The sequence below is a fragment of the Paroedura picta genome, chromosome 9, assembly GCF_049243985.1.
Source record: "Paroedura picta isolate Pp20150507F chromosome 9, Ppicta_v3.0, whole genome shotgun sequence".
In the NCBI taxonomy this organism is placed as follows: domain Eukaryota; kingdom Metazoa; phylum Chordata; class Lepidosauria; order Squamata; family Gekkonidae; genus Paroedura; species Paroedura picta.
In genome coordinates, this window is record NC_135377.1 from 58,153,839 (window position 1) to 58,166,497 (window position 12,659).

The 12,659-nt window shown below is 42.8% G+C and overlaps 1 protein-coding gene and 1 long non-coding RNA gene across 4 annotated transcripts in view; one reads left to right on the forward strand and one right to left on the reverse strand.

The window, feature by feature from the left end:
* Positions 1-883: 883 nt before the first annotated feature.
* LOC143845003 (uncharacterized) lies at positions 884-3,549 on the reverse strand. 2 transcript variants are annotated; one of them, XR_013234213.1, is made up of 3 exons: positions 3,157-3,549; positions 1,474-1,523; positions 884-1,376 (listed from the first exon to the last, which is right to left on the reverse strand). It is a non-coding gene; the product is annotated as an uncharacterized LOC143845003 (long non-coding RNA). The 2 variants fall into 2 exon arrangements; XR_013234212.1 differs by having other exon boundaries at positions 884-1,523.
* Positions 3,550-3,748: 199 nt separating this feature from the next.
* ZNF236 (zinc finger protein 236) overlaps positions 3,749-12,659 on the forward strand; it is a 53,028-nt gene continuing 44,117 nt past the window's right edge. For both annotated transcript variants that reach the window (XM_077352924.1, XM_077352925.1), the window contains exons 1-4: positions 3,749-3,820; positions 9,778-9,920; positions 10,884-11,048; positions 11,352-11,530. In XM_077352924.1, coding sequence (XP_077209039.1) covers positions 3,757-3,820; positions 9,778-9,920; positions 10,884-11,048; positions 11,352-11,530 — 551 coding nt within the window. In that variant the 5' untranslated portion in view covers positions 3,749-3,756. The remainder of the gene's footprint in view (positions 3,821-9,777; positions 9,921-10,883; positions 11,049-11,351; positions 11,531-12,659) is intronic.

Genomic DNA, 12,659 nt, shown 5'->3' on the forward strand with positions numbered 1-12,659 from the left:
GCACAGAGATAGTATTCTAGAATAAATAGCCAAACTAGAATGGATGGAGATACTGGAAAGCGTATTCTACTCTTATGGTTGCCAGAGAGAAAGACAAGGTGCTAATTGGTTGGATACACACTTTTCTTGGATGCTTTAGGATGCTTAGGGCTAATCCTGCGTTGAGCAGGGGGTTGGACTAGATGGCCTGTATGGCCCCTTCCAACTCTATGATTCTATGATTCTATGAATTGGAAGAAAGATTCCCTGACATTATCAATTTACACTTCAAAGGGACATCTTTAGGGCAGTATAAAGGACAGGATGCACAGGTCCTAACCTAAATAACTCTCTAGCCCCTCTAAAGTCTCCTTCACCAGTGACACCTTCTTCTACTGTAGCTGCCCAGGATTTTTCTGCCCCTATCATCACCCCAACTGTCTGTTCTCTTTGGCTGACATGGCTAATGACCCATGGAGGAATAGATGCATTTTAGTCTGGTGTCTCAGCTGGGACCATTCTGCATCGAGTAATTCCATTAGGGCTGTAGACTTCTTATGATATTGCCTGCATCAGGGACAGAGCCCCCCACCTTTGGTGGTATTGCTCCCTGCTTTGCTGACCCACCCAAAGCCCCTCAACACATAAATGTGTGTGTCCAAAAAAGGTCAGCATTATTAATGGAGAAGAGCATTAATGTAGCTGCAAAAATGCCTTCTTCCCTCCTCAATTAGACTGGAAGACTTGGCTGATTTAGTCACCTGGAACCATTCCATGGCAACCTCAAGGCTGGACCATTGTATTATGCTTTGCCTTCAAAGTTAACTCAAACTCCAGTTGGTACAGAAATTCACTACTCCATTATCATCTGGAGGTAGGTAACATATACATAGCACATCCAGTCTGCAGTTACTATATTGGTTTCCAATCGTTTATTAAGTTCACTTTAAGATACACGTGTATTCTTTGTTTGGGCTCCCATCTTGCAGAGCAGCCCATGCCTGAGGCCAGGAAGGTTCACATACCTCTGAGGGTAGCAGTGTTGCAATATAACATAACAATCCTGGAGGATACCTTTATGAGGGAACAGAATTGTAGTTTATTGCAATATGTATTGGCTAGATCACCTTGCTTTTAGTAGTCTTCTACTTCTGTAATCCAGGTATGGTAGGTCATGCCTTAGGCCAACATTCAAAAATGCTAAATAGAGAGGGGTAGGACCCAGTGAAGGATCAGATACAAAACAATTATTGAGGCAGTGGGATACCAAGGTGGAAAATAAAATATCCAAAATAGACTTCTGTGGAGTCTTGAATCTTCTGTTATTTCTTTATTCTTTTATATTCAAAACAGTTCCAACTTGTTTCGCCAACTAGCTTTGTCAAGGGACATAAATTCTTTGAAAATACAAAGGTACAGTTAGTGGTTGTACAACAGTAATTAGTAAATAAATACAATACATATAAAAGATAAATATCATGAACATGAACATACTTATTGTTTACAGACCAACTTCAATTTTGCAAATATATCTCCTAGAGTGTCTAGAACAGAAACAGAACATTCCAATTATTATAACAGGGATCTAGTACATTACTAAGACATTAACAAATTACAACAGCCTATATTGTTGTGACTGTTTTGAATACAAAAGAAGAAATAACAGAAGATTGAAGACTCCACAGAAGTCTATTTTGGATATTTTATTTGCCACCTTGGTATCCCAGCGCCTCAATACTTATTTAAGCCAGCATTCTGCAACCTTTTTAGCCTGCACACACACATCTTTGGAATTCTGACATAGGGTGGCGGGTGGGAGGTTATGTATCAGTGGAGTACCAAAGGTGTGTGTGGGGGGTTCTGTCCCTGATGCAGAAAATAAGCATGACCTCCAAAAGCATGTGTGGGTGAAACTGCAACAATTAGAAGAGCATGGATGCCACCCAACAAATTGGAGGACATATGGAGTGAGTTGGAACAGAGAACAAGTTAGGTTGAAGATCAGGGAATGGCTGATAAATGCACCCTTCCAGATCTGACCTTCTCAGAAATCAGATCATTTTTGGAGGCCACATGGAATCGATACACAAAGCAACTGAGAATAACTTCCACTGCAGGCAGAGGGGTATGTCCCTGGAGCTTCAGTTCCATGTGTCCTCTAAAAATGATTTTTAACCTGCAGTGGTTCTCAGGTGATTTCAGAAGAAGCAGTGAGTCTCACATCACTGGGTCTTCTCACCATCACACCTCCTGGTGGACCCGAAAAACATTCCTTGGGATCCAAATCAGCATTTGGGCAATAAGGTAACCTGGCAAATTTGGCTGCCCAACAGCAAGAGTTGAAGAGGGGATACACCAGCCCCCCTTCCTTCTTAAGGTGATTCTACTATTCTAAGTGTAAATGGCATGTCATTCCTTGGTTTTCCTTGAAGAATCCTTGAGGAAGGCTCTTTGTGCACAGCAAGTTCCTGATGGAGTGGAAAACACAGGTTTCTGCTCATATGGAGCTCAAGCCACAAATGCTGCTCTAGGCGTCAAATATGCTAGGTATGCCAGTTATGCACAACTCTAATAGTAATTATTTAAGTTTTCAGGCAGAAGCTCTGGTTAACAGGATGCCTTTTAAAATAAACATACTGTTTAAAAATATTTTCTTGCATACAGTCATGCAGTGAAGATTCTTTCTTGTGGTGGCAGCTGCTGCCAAATCAATTTAAATCAATTTAAAAAAACCCCGCACAACCAATCAGATTTCAAATGGTCACTCAGAAGCCCAGTTGGAAAAAAACCTCACTTGGAGCTGCTGACTTTCTAGAAAGAATTGGTAGGTGTGAAAATGAGCAGAAAAGTGTGGGCAGACCACAAGGTGCCCATAGGCACTATGCTCAGAACCTATCTTATGCAGCTTTCTGTTTGTATTTTTCTGACTCTGTAATACTACTTCTATTGCATTACTACTACTACTAATGCACTGTTCTCTTTCTATTTTATCTGGATATCTTGCACTGCTTTTATAATAATAATAATTTATAATAATTATGCTGCTCCTTGAATCTGAGGGGAGAAAGCAGGCTATAAACAGACATTTAAGTAAAGACCTTCAGGAGTTAGAGGGGGGGACCTTAACTTCAGCTCTCTTGCTTCATATATGACTAAGAACAGACTAGAGGAACTTACATTTCAATGAAAGGCACACACAAGTGTCTTTAGCTCAGTATAGGGCCCCCATTCAGTACACGATCCTGCAGAGACGGCTAACATACTACGCATGGGGAACCCCTCCTGCACGGGCGTAAACCTCCCACAAGAGGCGTTGACTAACCGCCCGACAATACCTCCGCGCGCATTATCACACAAACTAATAAATATGCTTAATCCAAAACTACTTCCTTTCTGGCTCCCGATCGCTGCTCATTGGCTTTGCGCGGCGCGCATGCGCCCCGTTCCGCGCAACGCTCGCCGGCCACGCGCGTGCACGGATCTCCTTCCGCTTCTCTTCCCGGTGTTCACGCGCTCGTGTTATTTTCCGGCGCCTTCCGCCTTCGCAGTTATTTCTCTCAAATGCGCGCCCTTGTGCGCTTGCTCGGCTTTGCAGGGCCGCGTTCCACATTTCCACACACCTCCCCACCCCCCACGCTTTCGCCATCAGCAGACTCTCAGAATTCGAACTTCCCAACCGCCTCTGTTGCCTGTCAGTGTGGGCGCGCGCGCGCCCCTTTGGGCGCGCTCCCGCGCGCCACCGCGCGGGGGAGGGGAGAAAAAGGGGAGGGGGCAACCATGCCGCGGGGGCGGCCTCCAAAACCCGGCGGCAGAGAAAACACCAAAGCAGCCAGCGAGTCAGGTAATAATTAAAAAAACAAAAGGAGAGAGAGACACGGCCGGGCTCCCGGGAGGAAAAATAACCCCCACCCCAAACGGCCGGATGCTGGCGCTGAACCTTCCATCCTCCCGCACGCAGGGCGAGGAAGGCGCCGTGGAACAATCCGCCGGGCCTCGCATATAGTCCCCGGATATGGGGGAAGGCGAAGGAGGAAGGCCGGGCCTATTGTGCGAGGGACTTAGTGTGTGGCCGGGCCTGTGCGGAATGATACCGAGCTAACTCCTCGGAGGCGGAGGAGCCGCATGTTGCTATCGCGGCACGCTCTTATAAACCTATATATAGAGGGAGGAAGAGACGAGACCCTGCCAGAGCGGCTCGGGGAGATCGCCGTGGGCGGCGGGGCTCCTGCCTTCTCCTTCCCGGGCGGCCGTGCCTTTGGAAGCGGGAGGCTGGAGCTGGGCGACCTTCATTCCGGGGGTGGGGGACCGGTCCGTTTCCCTCCCGGGCCCCGCTAAACATAAGCCCGGTGGAGCCGGTTGTGTCTCCGCCACTGAGAGGAAGGGAGGGCGAGAGGAGAACCATTTCCCCCCCCCCCACTTAAGGGTCGCCCCGCCGCTGCTCCTAAACATCCCCTTCTCTTCCCCTTCGCTGGCCTGCAAAGGCTGCGACCTGATGCAGTTTGCAGAGCCTTCGTCGCATGCCCCTCGGCCGCTTCGTTGGCTAGGTAGCCGCGGGGAGCGTCACTCCCCGTCCCCAGCGAGGCCCATGGATTCGAATGGGAATAGCAGTTACGGACCCAGATTGAGGAATGCAACGAAATTATTTTCTGTGGCCGAACGCGGCCAAGACTTACCACGCCGTTTGTGCCAGCTGCACGCCCGCAGCTAATGCATCTTGTAAAAATTTTATGTCCCTGTATTCCGTGGGCTTGATCTTCTTCAAGCCCGTCTGGGTCTCCTCAATCTCGAATTAAGTTTGAGTGGCTTGAGGAAGACATGTGGCCAAGGGAAAGGTTTTGCTCCTTTTGGGTCTGGAGTGTTTTCATGTCAACTTCCAAAGTTCAGTAGTCATGGAATATGTTTTAAAATGCTTTGGTCAGTTTCCACATTCCCAATTTGCAGGCCGTGGTAAATAAAGTACAGCGAGTTTGTTGTTAATGATCTTAAACTGGATGTTAGCACATAAAAGTATTTTATTGGAAAACAAGATTGAAAGGTGTGGCCTCTTAACAACCAGTTTATTAAGACATTAGCTACAGCTAGCTGCTTCTGATGCACAAAGTTAAGAGTTTTTGGCTGGAAAGTCATGGGTTCTATTCACCCGTAAAGCTTTTGGTGGCTTTGAGGTAGTCCAGGCTTTCTCAACCAAGGTTTCTTGGCAGCCCTGAAAGGGCTTCTGAATGGATGGGAGTTAATTTTAAAATTATTTTTCAATTTGTTAAAGGCTTATCAAATTATATGTCATGTCAACCTGCCCCCTCCCAACATGGCAAATGATGGGCCTGGAGGGGGTGGGAAGAGGAGGGACCCAAGGTTGGTATGTACATAGCTATGCTTCCCAACCATATATGGCACAATCATGCAACTTCTGGGATTTCTCGAAGCCTGAAGAATGTTTCAGAGGTTTCTCAATGGCAAAAAAGTTGAGAAAGGCTGAGCTAGTCAGTCAGCCTTATCCTATCTCACAGGGTTATTGTGAGAATAAAAATTTAGAATGTGCTGGCCTATGAGTGGAAAATATAGTTTTCCAGAATGTAGGTTTCCCTTTAAAAAAAATGAAAAATGGAACTCTTAGCAGCAGACAGCTTGCAGTTATTGGGGAACCATGGAAGTAAAATTATATCTTTGAGACTAATAAAAAGACTAAGCTAACTGTTCCCTTTCATGTTAATATTTGTCAAGTTTTTTCTTTACAGCAGATAAGAATAAATCTAATAGTGCGCATCCATCTTGGAGCTTCTTCCATTATCAGTAGTAACAGTACCAAACAGGGTTCAAGTCACACAAATTACTGATTTTTCTACTGGAAAACTGGAAATAAGACTACATTTCAGAGTCTGATAAATCTGTTCTGCAAGTGATGTGTTAAGGATCATTACAGTGCCAACATTTCCATTTATATATGCTACCCAGATGTGCTTATGGTTAGTAAACACACGTATGGAGCAGGGGAATCAATGTTCATTATCTTTTTTAAAGCTTGAAGGATTCTGACAGTTTATTTGCAAATCATGATGACTTCACGAGCATTGAGAGGTGGTGGCAGTTAGAGCCAGCATAGCCTAGTCAGAGTGGAAGCTTCCAATCTGGTGAGCCGGGTTTGATTTCCTGCTTCCCCTCATGCAGCCAGCTGGGTAACCTTGGCCTCATCACAGCACTGATAGAGCTTTTCTGACCGAGCAGTAATATCAGGGCTCTCTTAGCCTCACCTACCTCACAGAGTGTTTGTTGTGGGGAAAGGGAAAGCAATTGTAAGACACTTTGAGACTCCTGGTAGAGAAAAGCGGCATATAAAAAACAACTTCTTTGAAAAATCATTTGCTCAGTGTGGCTCTTGAAGATTGTCCAGTGGTAATTGGTACTTGCAGAAAGTGAGAGCGTTACAAAAACACACTTGCCAAGCCATCCCCACTAGCTTTCATCAGCTTCACTTCAACTGTGTCCATAGAATCCTCTGTCAATTATAAATAGAACTTCCATGTTCAGAAACCTCAAAATATAGGATGTTGGGAACAAGCGCTATTAAGCATAACTTGCTTGCAAGTTTCTCAGGAGTGTGTCTTGCCCAAGACTACAAATTTAATGTAAAATGGGTGGCAAATAATCCCAGATACAGTGCCACATCCAGCTAATGATGAAACTTGCTTAGAGCCACAGTTGAGAAAGAGGCAGATTAATGTACATGCAACGAACATCAGCCCTTCAGTGATTTTTCTTCCAAAAACTAACTTTGGCTGCATTGTCCTGATGTACTGCTTGTTATCCCACCCCTTGATGTTAGGCAGCCTTACAAAGTAATGCTGCATAATTCTTTCACACAGTCCATGATAACAGAATGCAGTCACACAAGATATAATGGCTGTTATTTTACCTGCTGTTCAAAAGATTAGACACATGATAAAGAATAGGTCTGCCAAAATATACCACTCTAAGTGGGACATTGTCTTCAGAGACTCCATAATTGTATTTCATTTTACTATAGTGAACATTAAACTGGGTAGACAGTTTTGATCACAGAAGTAGCAAAACCAATCTGTTTTTGAGAACTTTGGTATCCAAATGACTTTGTAAATTTGCCCCAGCTTGAAGCCTAATATAAACTAAGCAAGCTCTAGAATAGTTCCCAAACCTTTTTGGGTTGCTGCCCCCTTGGTTTCCAGGCTACCTCCCTAGTGTTCCTCCAACACATACGAACACATGCAAATTCAAAACATGCTATATTGCCTGCACTTCTTTTTTGGTTGCTGTGTAACAGTCATATTTTAATCTGGAAAAAAACATATTTGTAAAAGCCATTTTGGGTCCTTACTGGGGAGAAACACGGGGAGAGGTAGAGAGAAAGAAGAAAGCAATGGAAAATTCCATGGCCAGGAAAATGCTTTCCCAGGCTCCCAGAGGTTAGAGACTTTTGGGGAAGGATTGCCAGCCCTGGGTTAAGAAATAATTGGAGATCAGGGGTGAGCCTGGGAAGGACAGAGTCTGAGGAGGGGAAGGAGCACAGCAGGAATAAGATCTCCTCCAGGCCATCCTCTGAAGCTATTGTTTTCTTCAGGAAGCTAAGCAGGGTTGGCCCTGGTCAGCACTGGGATGGGAGACTAACAAAGAAGTCCAGGTTACGACTTTGCAGAAGCAGGCAATAGCAATCTACCATACTCTCTCACTAGCTGCAGCAGGAAGAGTAAGACTGTTGTCTCCCTGCTGCCCCCAAAATGTCTCACTGTGCCCCTGCCCACTTTGAGAACCCCTACTCTGGAAGATACAATGTTGAGAAAATCTGAACATAAAAAGAGGGGAGACCACAGAGTTGTAGAACTGGCTGACTCAGACTCAGAGAGCTTGTACCATTTTGGAAGATGATGCTGAAGTCTGTTGGATGAAACTTCCAAATTATACTTTCCAAATTCTACTGCCAGACCATTCCTCACACCAATTTTGTACCTCTATATAAGATGCTAGGGATAATAACAGGATGACTATTACTATTATAGCTGCTTGTGAGTTTGTAATAATGTCTGGGTATTCTAGATCCCTTTGAATTAATTTCTTCCCTACCTGATCATATTCCCCATTCCTTTCAAATGAGTGCTAGCTCCAGCCCAATCATTTTATATCTCAGTTCAGAATCAGTTGTCAAGATGAACTTTCTCCATCCTTCAGTGTTCTAAATCCACATTTCTCTTTTTGCTTCTAGACAGGATAACAAAGCAAAAAAATATAGCTGCTGCCTAATCAGAAGCTGCTGACCATTGCTCCATCCCCAACAGGCATACTTCACTTTTTCTTCAGCCACTGTGCTACAACAGTTACTTACATGGCTCTCATGGGCTCACAGGAAGTCATTTTGCCTATTTCCTCCTATCAATTTAGAGCTGTCTCTGTTTTGAGAATATAAAAGCAGTCAAGAGTTGTAACTGGATTTAGAATTACTGTATGTTAGGCAGATTTCAGAACAATCCTGTTGGATTTATTGGGACTTCAGACAGGGTCTGTGAGTAAGCAGGGGTTGGAGGTGGAATGAAATCTCACCCTCCATGAGTCATTCCAGGATTCTAAAGTGTTTAAACGACTTTAATTCTCTTTCCTGTTTTCCTTTCATCTGAGACTTTAGATGCTTTCAATGTTGCAGATTAACAGGGGCTGTTTCTACACTTTGTTTTTTTCATTATGGATCCTTCTGAATTCAGATTGATTTGAACCTGGGTCTTACTCCATCCTCCCTCCCCCCAAATTGAAACAGAAAGCGTTCTGCACATTACTGGGGAAGCTCAGAGGGGGGAGGGGAGCAATGGTCACAAAGCTAAACTACCCTTCCTGATCTAGCGAGGGGGGGTCGGGTGAAGTCCAGCCGGCATTAGTGCTTTATTTCTTCTCTTTTGACTTCCGAACCAGCAGCAGCCCCACAGAGAATGAGGCAAATCTCTGCTGAAAGAAGTGTGGGCTTCTGGAGTGCAGTCACTTTAAAACAGGGAGGGAAGCCTCGCAACTGGGAAGTCTTTGAACTGATGCCCTGGCCAATCAGGGAAGACTGCTTTGCTACATCAGTGTTGCAGCCATGGAGCAGGAAGTTAATTCACAAAAAGCAGAAATCTACACTTATACTGGTGATGGTTTTTCCAATATCGCAGCTTATATCCACTCCTGGATATCGCAGGGGAAAGGTAGGGTCACTCATGCATGTTGCAGAGGGAAAATGTGAAGAACCCAAAATTTGGGCTGGAAGTGGATAAAAGCCCTGTGCAGACTCGACCCAGGTTAATAGTCTTCAGGATGGATTTTTTAAAAACCTTTTGGCTAATGCACAAAGTTATATATTTCTGCATACTTTTTGGGAGACAGCCAATTATGGTGAGGCCCATACCTTATGTGGCTTTCGTCATCTGCACAGAGGCTGGCCAATTTGCCATTAAATTTAGTGATAGGGGAATAGAATCTTGGAAGAATGCTATCTACGTTATCTCAAAAGATTACCATTTTCAGTGTTATAAAGTAAAGTGCAAATATTATGTTTGATAGCTTTTTTGTTTCTGTAAACATTTTACATTTAGATAATAAATTTAGATTTACACCTTTTTCAAAACAAATACAAAAAATGCTAGAATATTATAAGTATTGTTCATTTTGAATACGTGCTTATGTTCTATGTAATCAAGTTTATACTAGTTCCCTTTCTGAATTTTAGGATTGAATATTAAAAAAAACTCACCATGCAGAAAAAGTAGTATAGTTCTGTTCAAAAAAGGTGCCATGTTTGCTTTCTAGATGGTGTTCTAACACTGAATACGGAAAACAATAATTATACTCAGCAAGTACCAAACTTCCGTAAGTGTGAGGTCTGTTTTGTGACTTTTTCAAAAGACACACAGTTCCAGCGCCACATGAGGGATCATGAGCAAAATGACAAGGTGTGTATCTTAATGAAACAGGGTGGGTGTGTTCTATGACAGCATAACTGAGGATAAAAGTGTTTATGAATCCTTTAATGGTAAATTTTTTATTAAGTTAAATTTTGAGGCATACACAAATGTTCTTAATGCACTTTAATCTATGTTCAAAAAGATACAAGATAAAACCTTATATTTAATGTTTTTTTTATTTTTCTCTTGGTAGCAATAACTAGTTGCACTGTGAGTTAAAGCTTTTTTGCCTCCCTTAGGCCCATTATGCACGGAGGGGAAGGTCTGCATTCGGGGTAGAATTTCGTTGCCTAAAATCACTGATAACGCACGGCGCTGGCTGCAGCCAGCTGCAGATTCGGTGCAGGCCGCCAAAAAAGCCGCGTTAGCGAAACGCGGAAGAAAGCGGAGCTTCCGGGCGACCAGGGCGCAACCAGAAGCAGTGCTGGAGTTGCCGCGTGCATAATCGGTTACTCTGGGTTTTGCCGCCATTGCGCCCCCTCCCGTGCATAAGCGGTTTGCTTGCTCCTTCCCCCTCCGCGTTTTCCATGTGACCCGAAATTGCCGTTTTGGCAGCCATGCATAATAGGCTTCAGTGAATAAATTAGATTGATAAGCAAAGAATTTCAAGCTTTATCATGGATTTCACAACATCCAATTCTTTAGTATGTACAAATAATGTTGCTTTTTAATTCAAAATAGTACTGCAGAGTTTTAAAAGTTTGGGACCAAGATAGAAGAAGGGCAATGTTATTTCCCAAGAAAAATTCCATGTTTGCTTCCATCTTTAAAACTGAGTTGCATAAATTTAACTGTGATTCCAAAAGGGTATGGTGTGGGGAACATTTCAAGTTGTGACAAAGGTAGGAAAGTTACTGGGAAAAGCCAGTCAAGAGCTATTATTATTTGTTGAAACTCTCTGATTTGCTTTGATTATTGACTTAAGAATGTTCTTGACTTTTTTTCCATCAGCCTCATCGATGTGACCAGTGTCCAATGTCGTTTAATGTTGAATTCAATCTTACATTGCACAAGTGTACCCACAATGGGCAAGATCCTACTTGTCCAGTATGCAACAAAAAATTCTCCAGAGTGGCTAGCCTTAAAGCTCATATTATGCTACATGAAAAGGAAGAGGTAATTGTACATATTTTTGCAACATGTATAAGAGTCATAGCATGGAAGTAATGGTTTGTTTGTTACAGAGTTCCTAGCTTGTTTCCTGAAACTTATGGAAAGTTTACTTGTTTCAAAACAAATTATACTAGTAGAGAAGACACACATCATTGATTGTTCTTTTCTAATTTAATAAGTAGACCTACTTGGCATGTCTAACCATTTTAAACATTCTTGTACAACTTCTTATGTGATAAAAGAGTGCTTTAAAATAACTTTTTTTGAATTCTAAAAAGCAATAAAAATTACATATTATTTTTACAGAATCTTATTTGTTCAGAGTGTGGAGATGAATTTACTTTACAGAGCCAGTTGACACTCCACATGGAAGACCATCGTCAGGAATTGTCTGGAAGCAAAACCCATATCTGTAAAACATGCAAGAAAGAATTTGAAATGTCATCCCAACTAAAAGAACATATGAAAACTCATTATAAAATAAGGTATTTATCTGGGTATTTGAATGTGCCTGAAAGTTTTTTGAGGATTCACAGCCTGTTATCGTCAACTTGTTATGCTTGTCATAGTCAGAATTGCTTTGGAATGTTTTTTAACTCCTAGGAACAAGAACAGCCAATCAAGGTTTCATATTGAGGCCTTAATATAGGAACTGATCTCACGGTAATGTAGTCTTTATATCTAGTTTGAGCTCCTGGGAATCCACAATGAGCATAACACTACCATAGTATACTACGGCAGGATGCTGTTTCCGTTGGCTGCAGAGGAAAGGACGCACAGTAATGGGTTTAAACTACAAGTACAACGATATAGGCTAGATATCAGGAAAAGATTTTCACAGTCAGAGTAGTTCAGCAATGGAATAGGCTGCCTAAGGAGGGGGTGAGCTCCCCCTCACTTGGCAGTCTTCAAGCAAAGGTTGGATACACAATTTTCATGGATGCTTTAGGATGCTTTGGGCTGATCCTGCGTTGAGCAGGGGGTTGGACTAGATGGCCTGTATGGCCCCTTATGATTCTATGATTCTATACATATCATTTTTAATTGTTTGTGCTGAGTTTAGCAACTATCTTAAGCTCTGATTTTCAATTTGATCACAAACATTGCTTCAGTGTGAGGCAAGAACAACTTGGAAGGCAGTAGAGAAATGCATTTTTGAAAGGGGGAAATACGTTCAGTTATAGAGCCCAGGGCAAATCTTTAATATGCAAATACTGAACAATTAATGTGCAATAGGCACACAGATTTATCACACTGTGCTAATGAATAATGTAATGAGAGTCAGAGTGGAGTAGTGATAAGAGTATTGGACTAGGATCTGTGGGAAACTCCTTTGGAATCCCCACTCAGCCATGGAAGCTTGCTGGGCTTGATCATAGACCAGATTACCCCCCCCCCCCCAACCTAACCTTCCTTACAAGGTTATTTGGAGATAAGATGAAGGAGAGGGAAATGATGATTACTGCTTTGTGTCCCCATTGGGGTGAAAGATGGGCATAAATGAAGTAAATAAAAATAAATATGTACTTTTATATGTGCATGGTATGCCTGGGGTGTCTGTTAGGGTTATTTGTGCCATGTTTGTTGCCACTTGCTAAGCCCTCAGATCTAGAA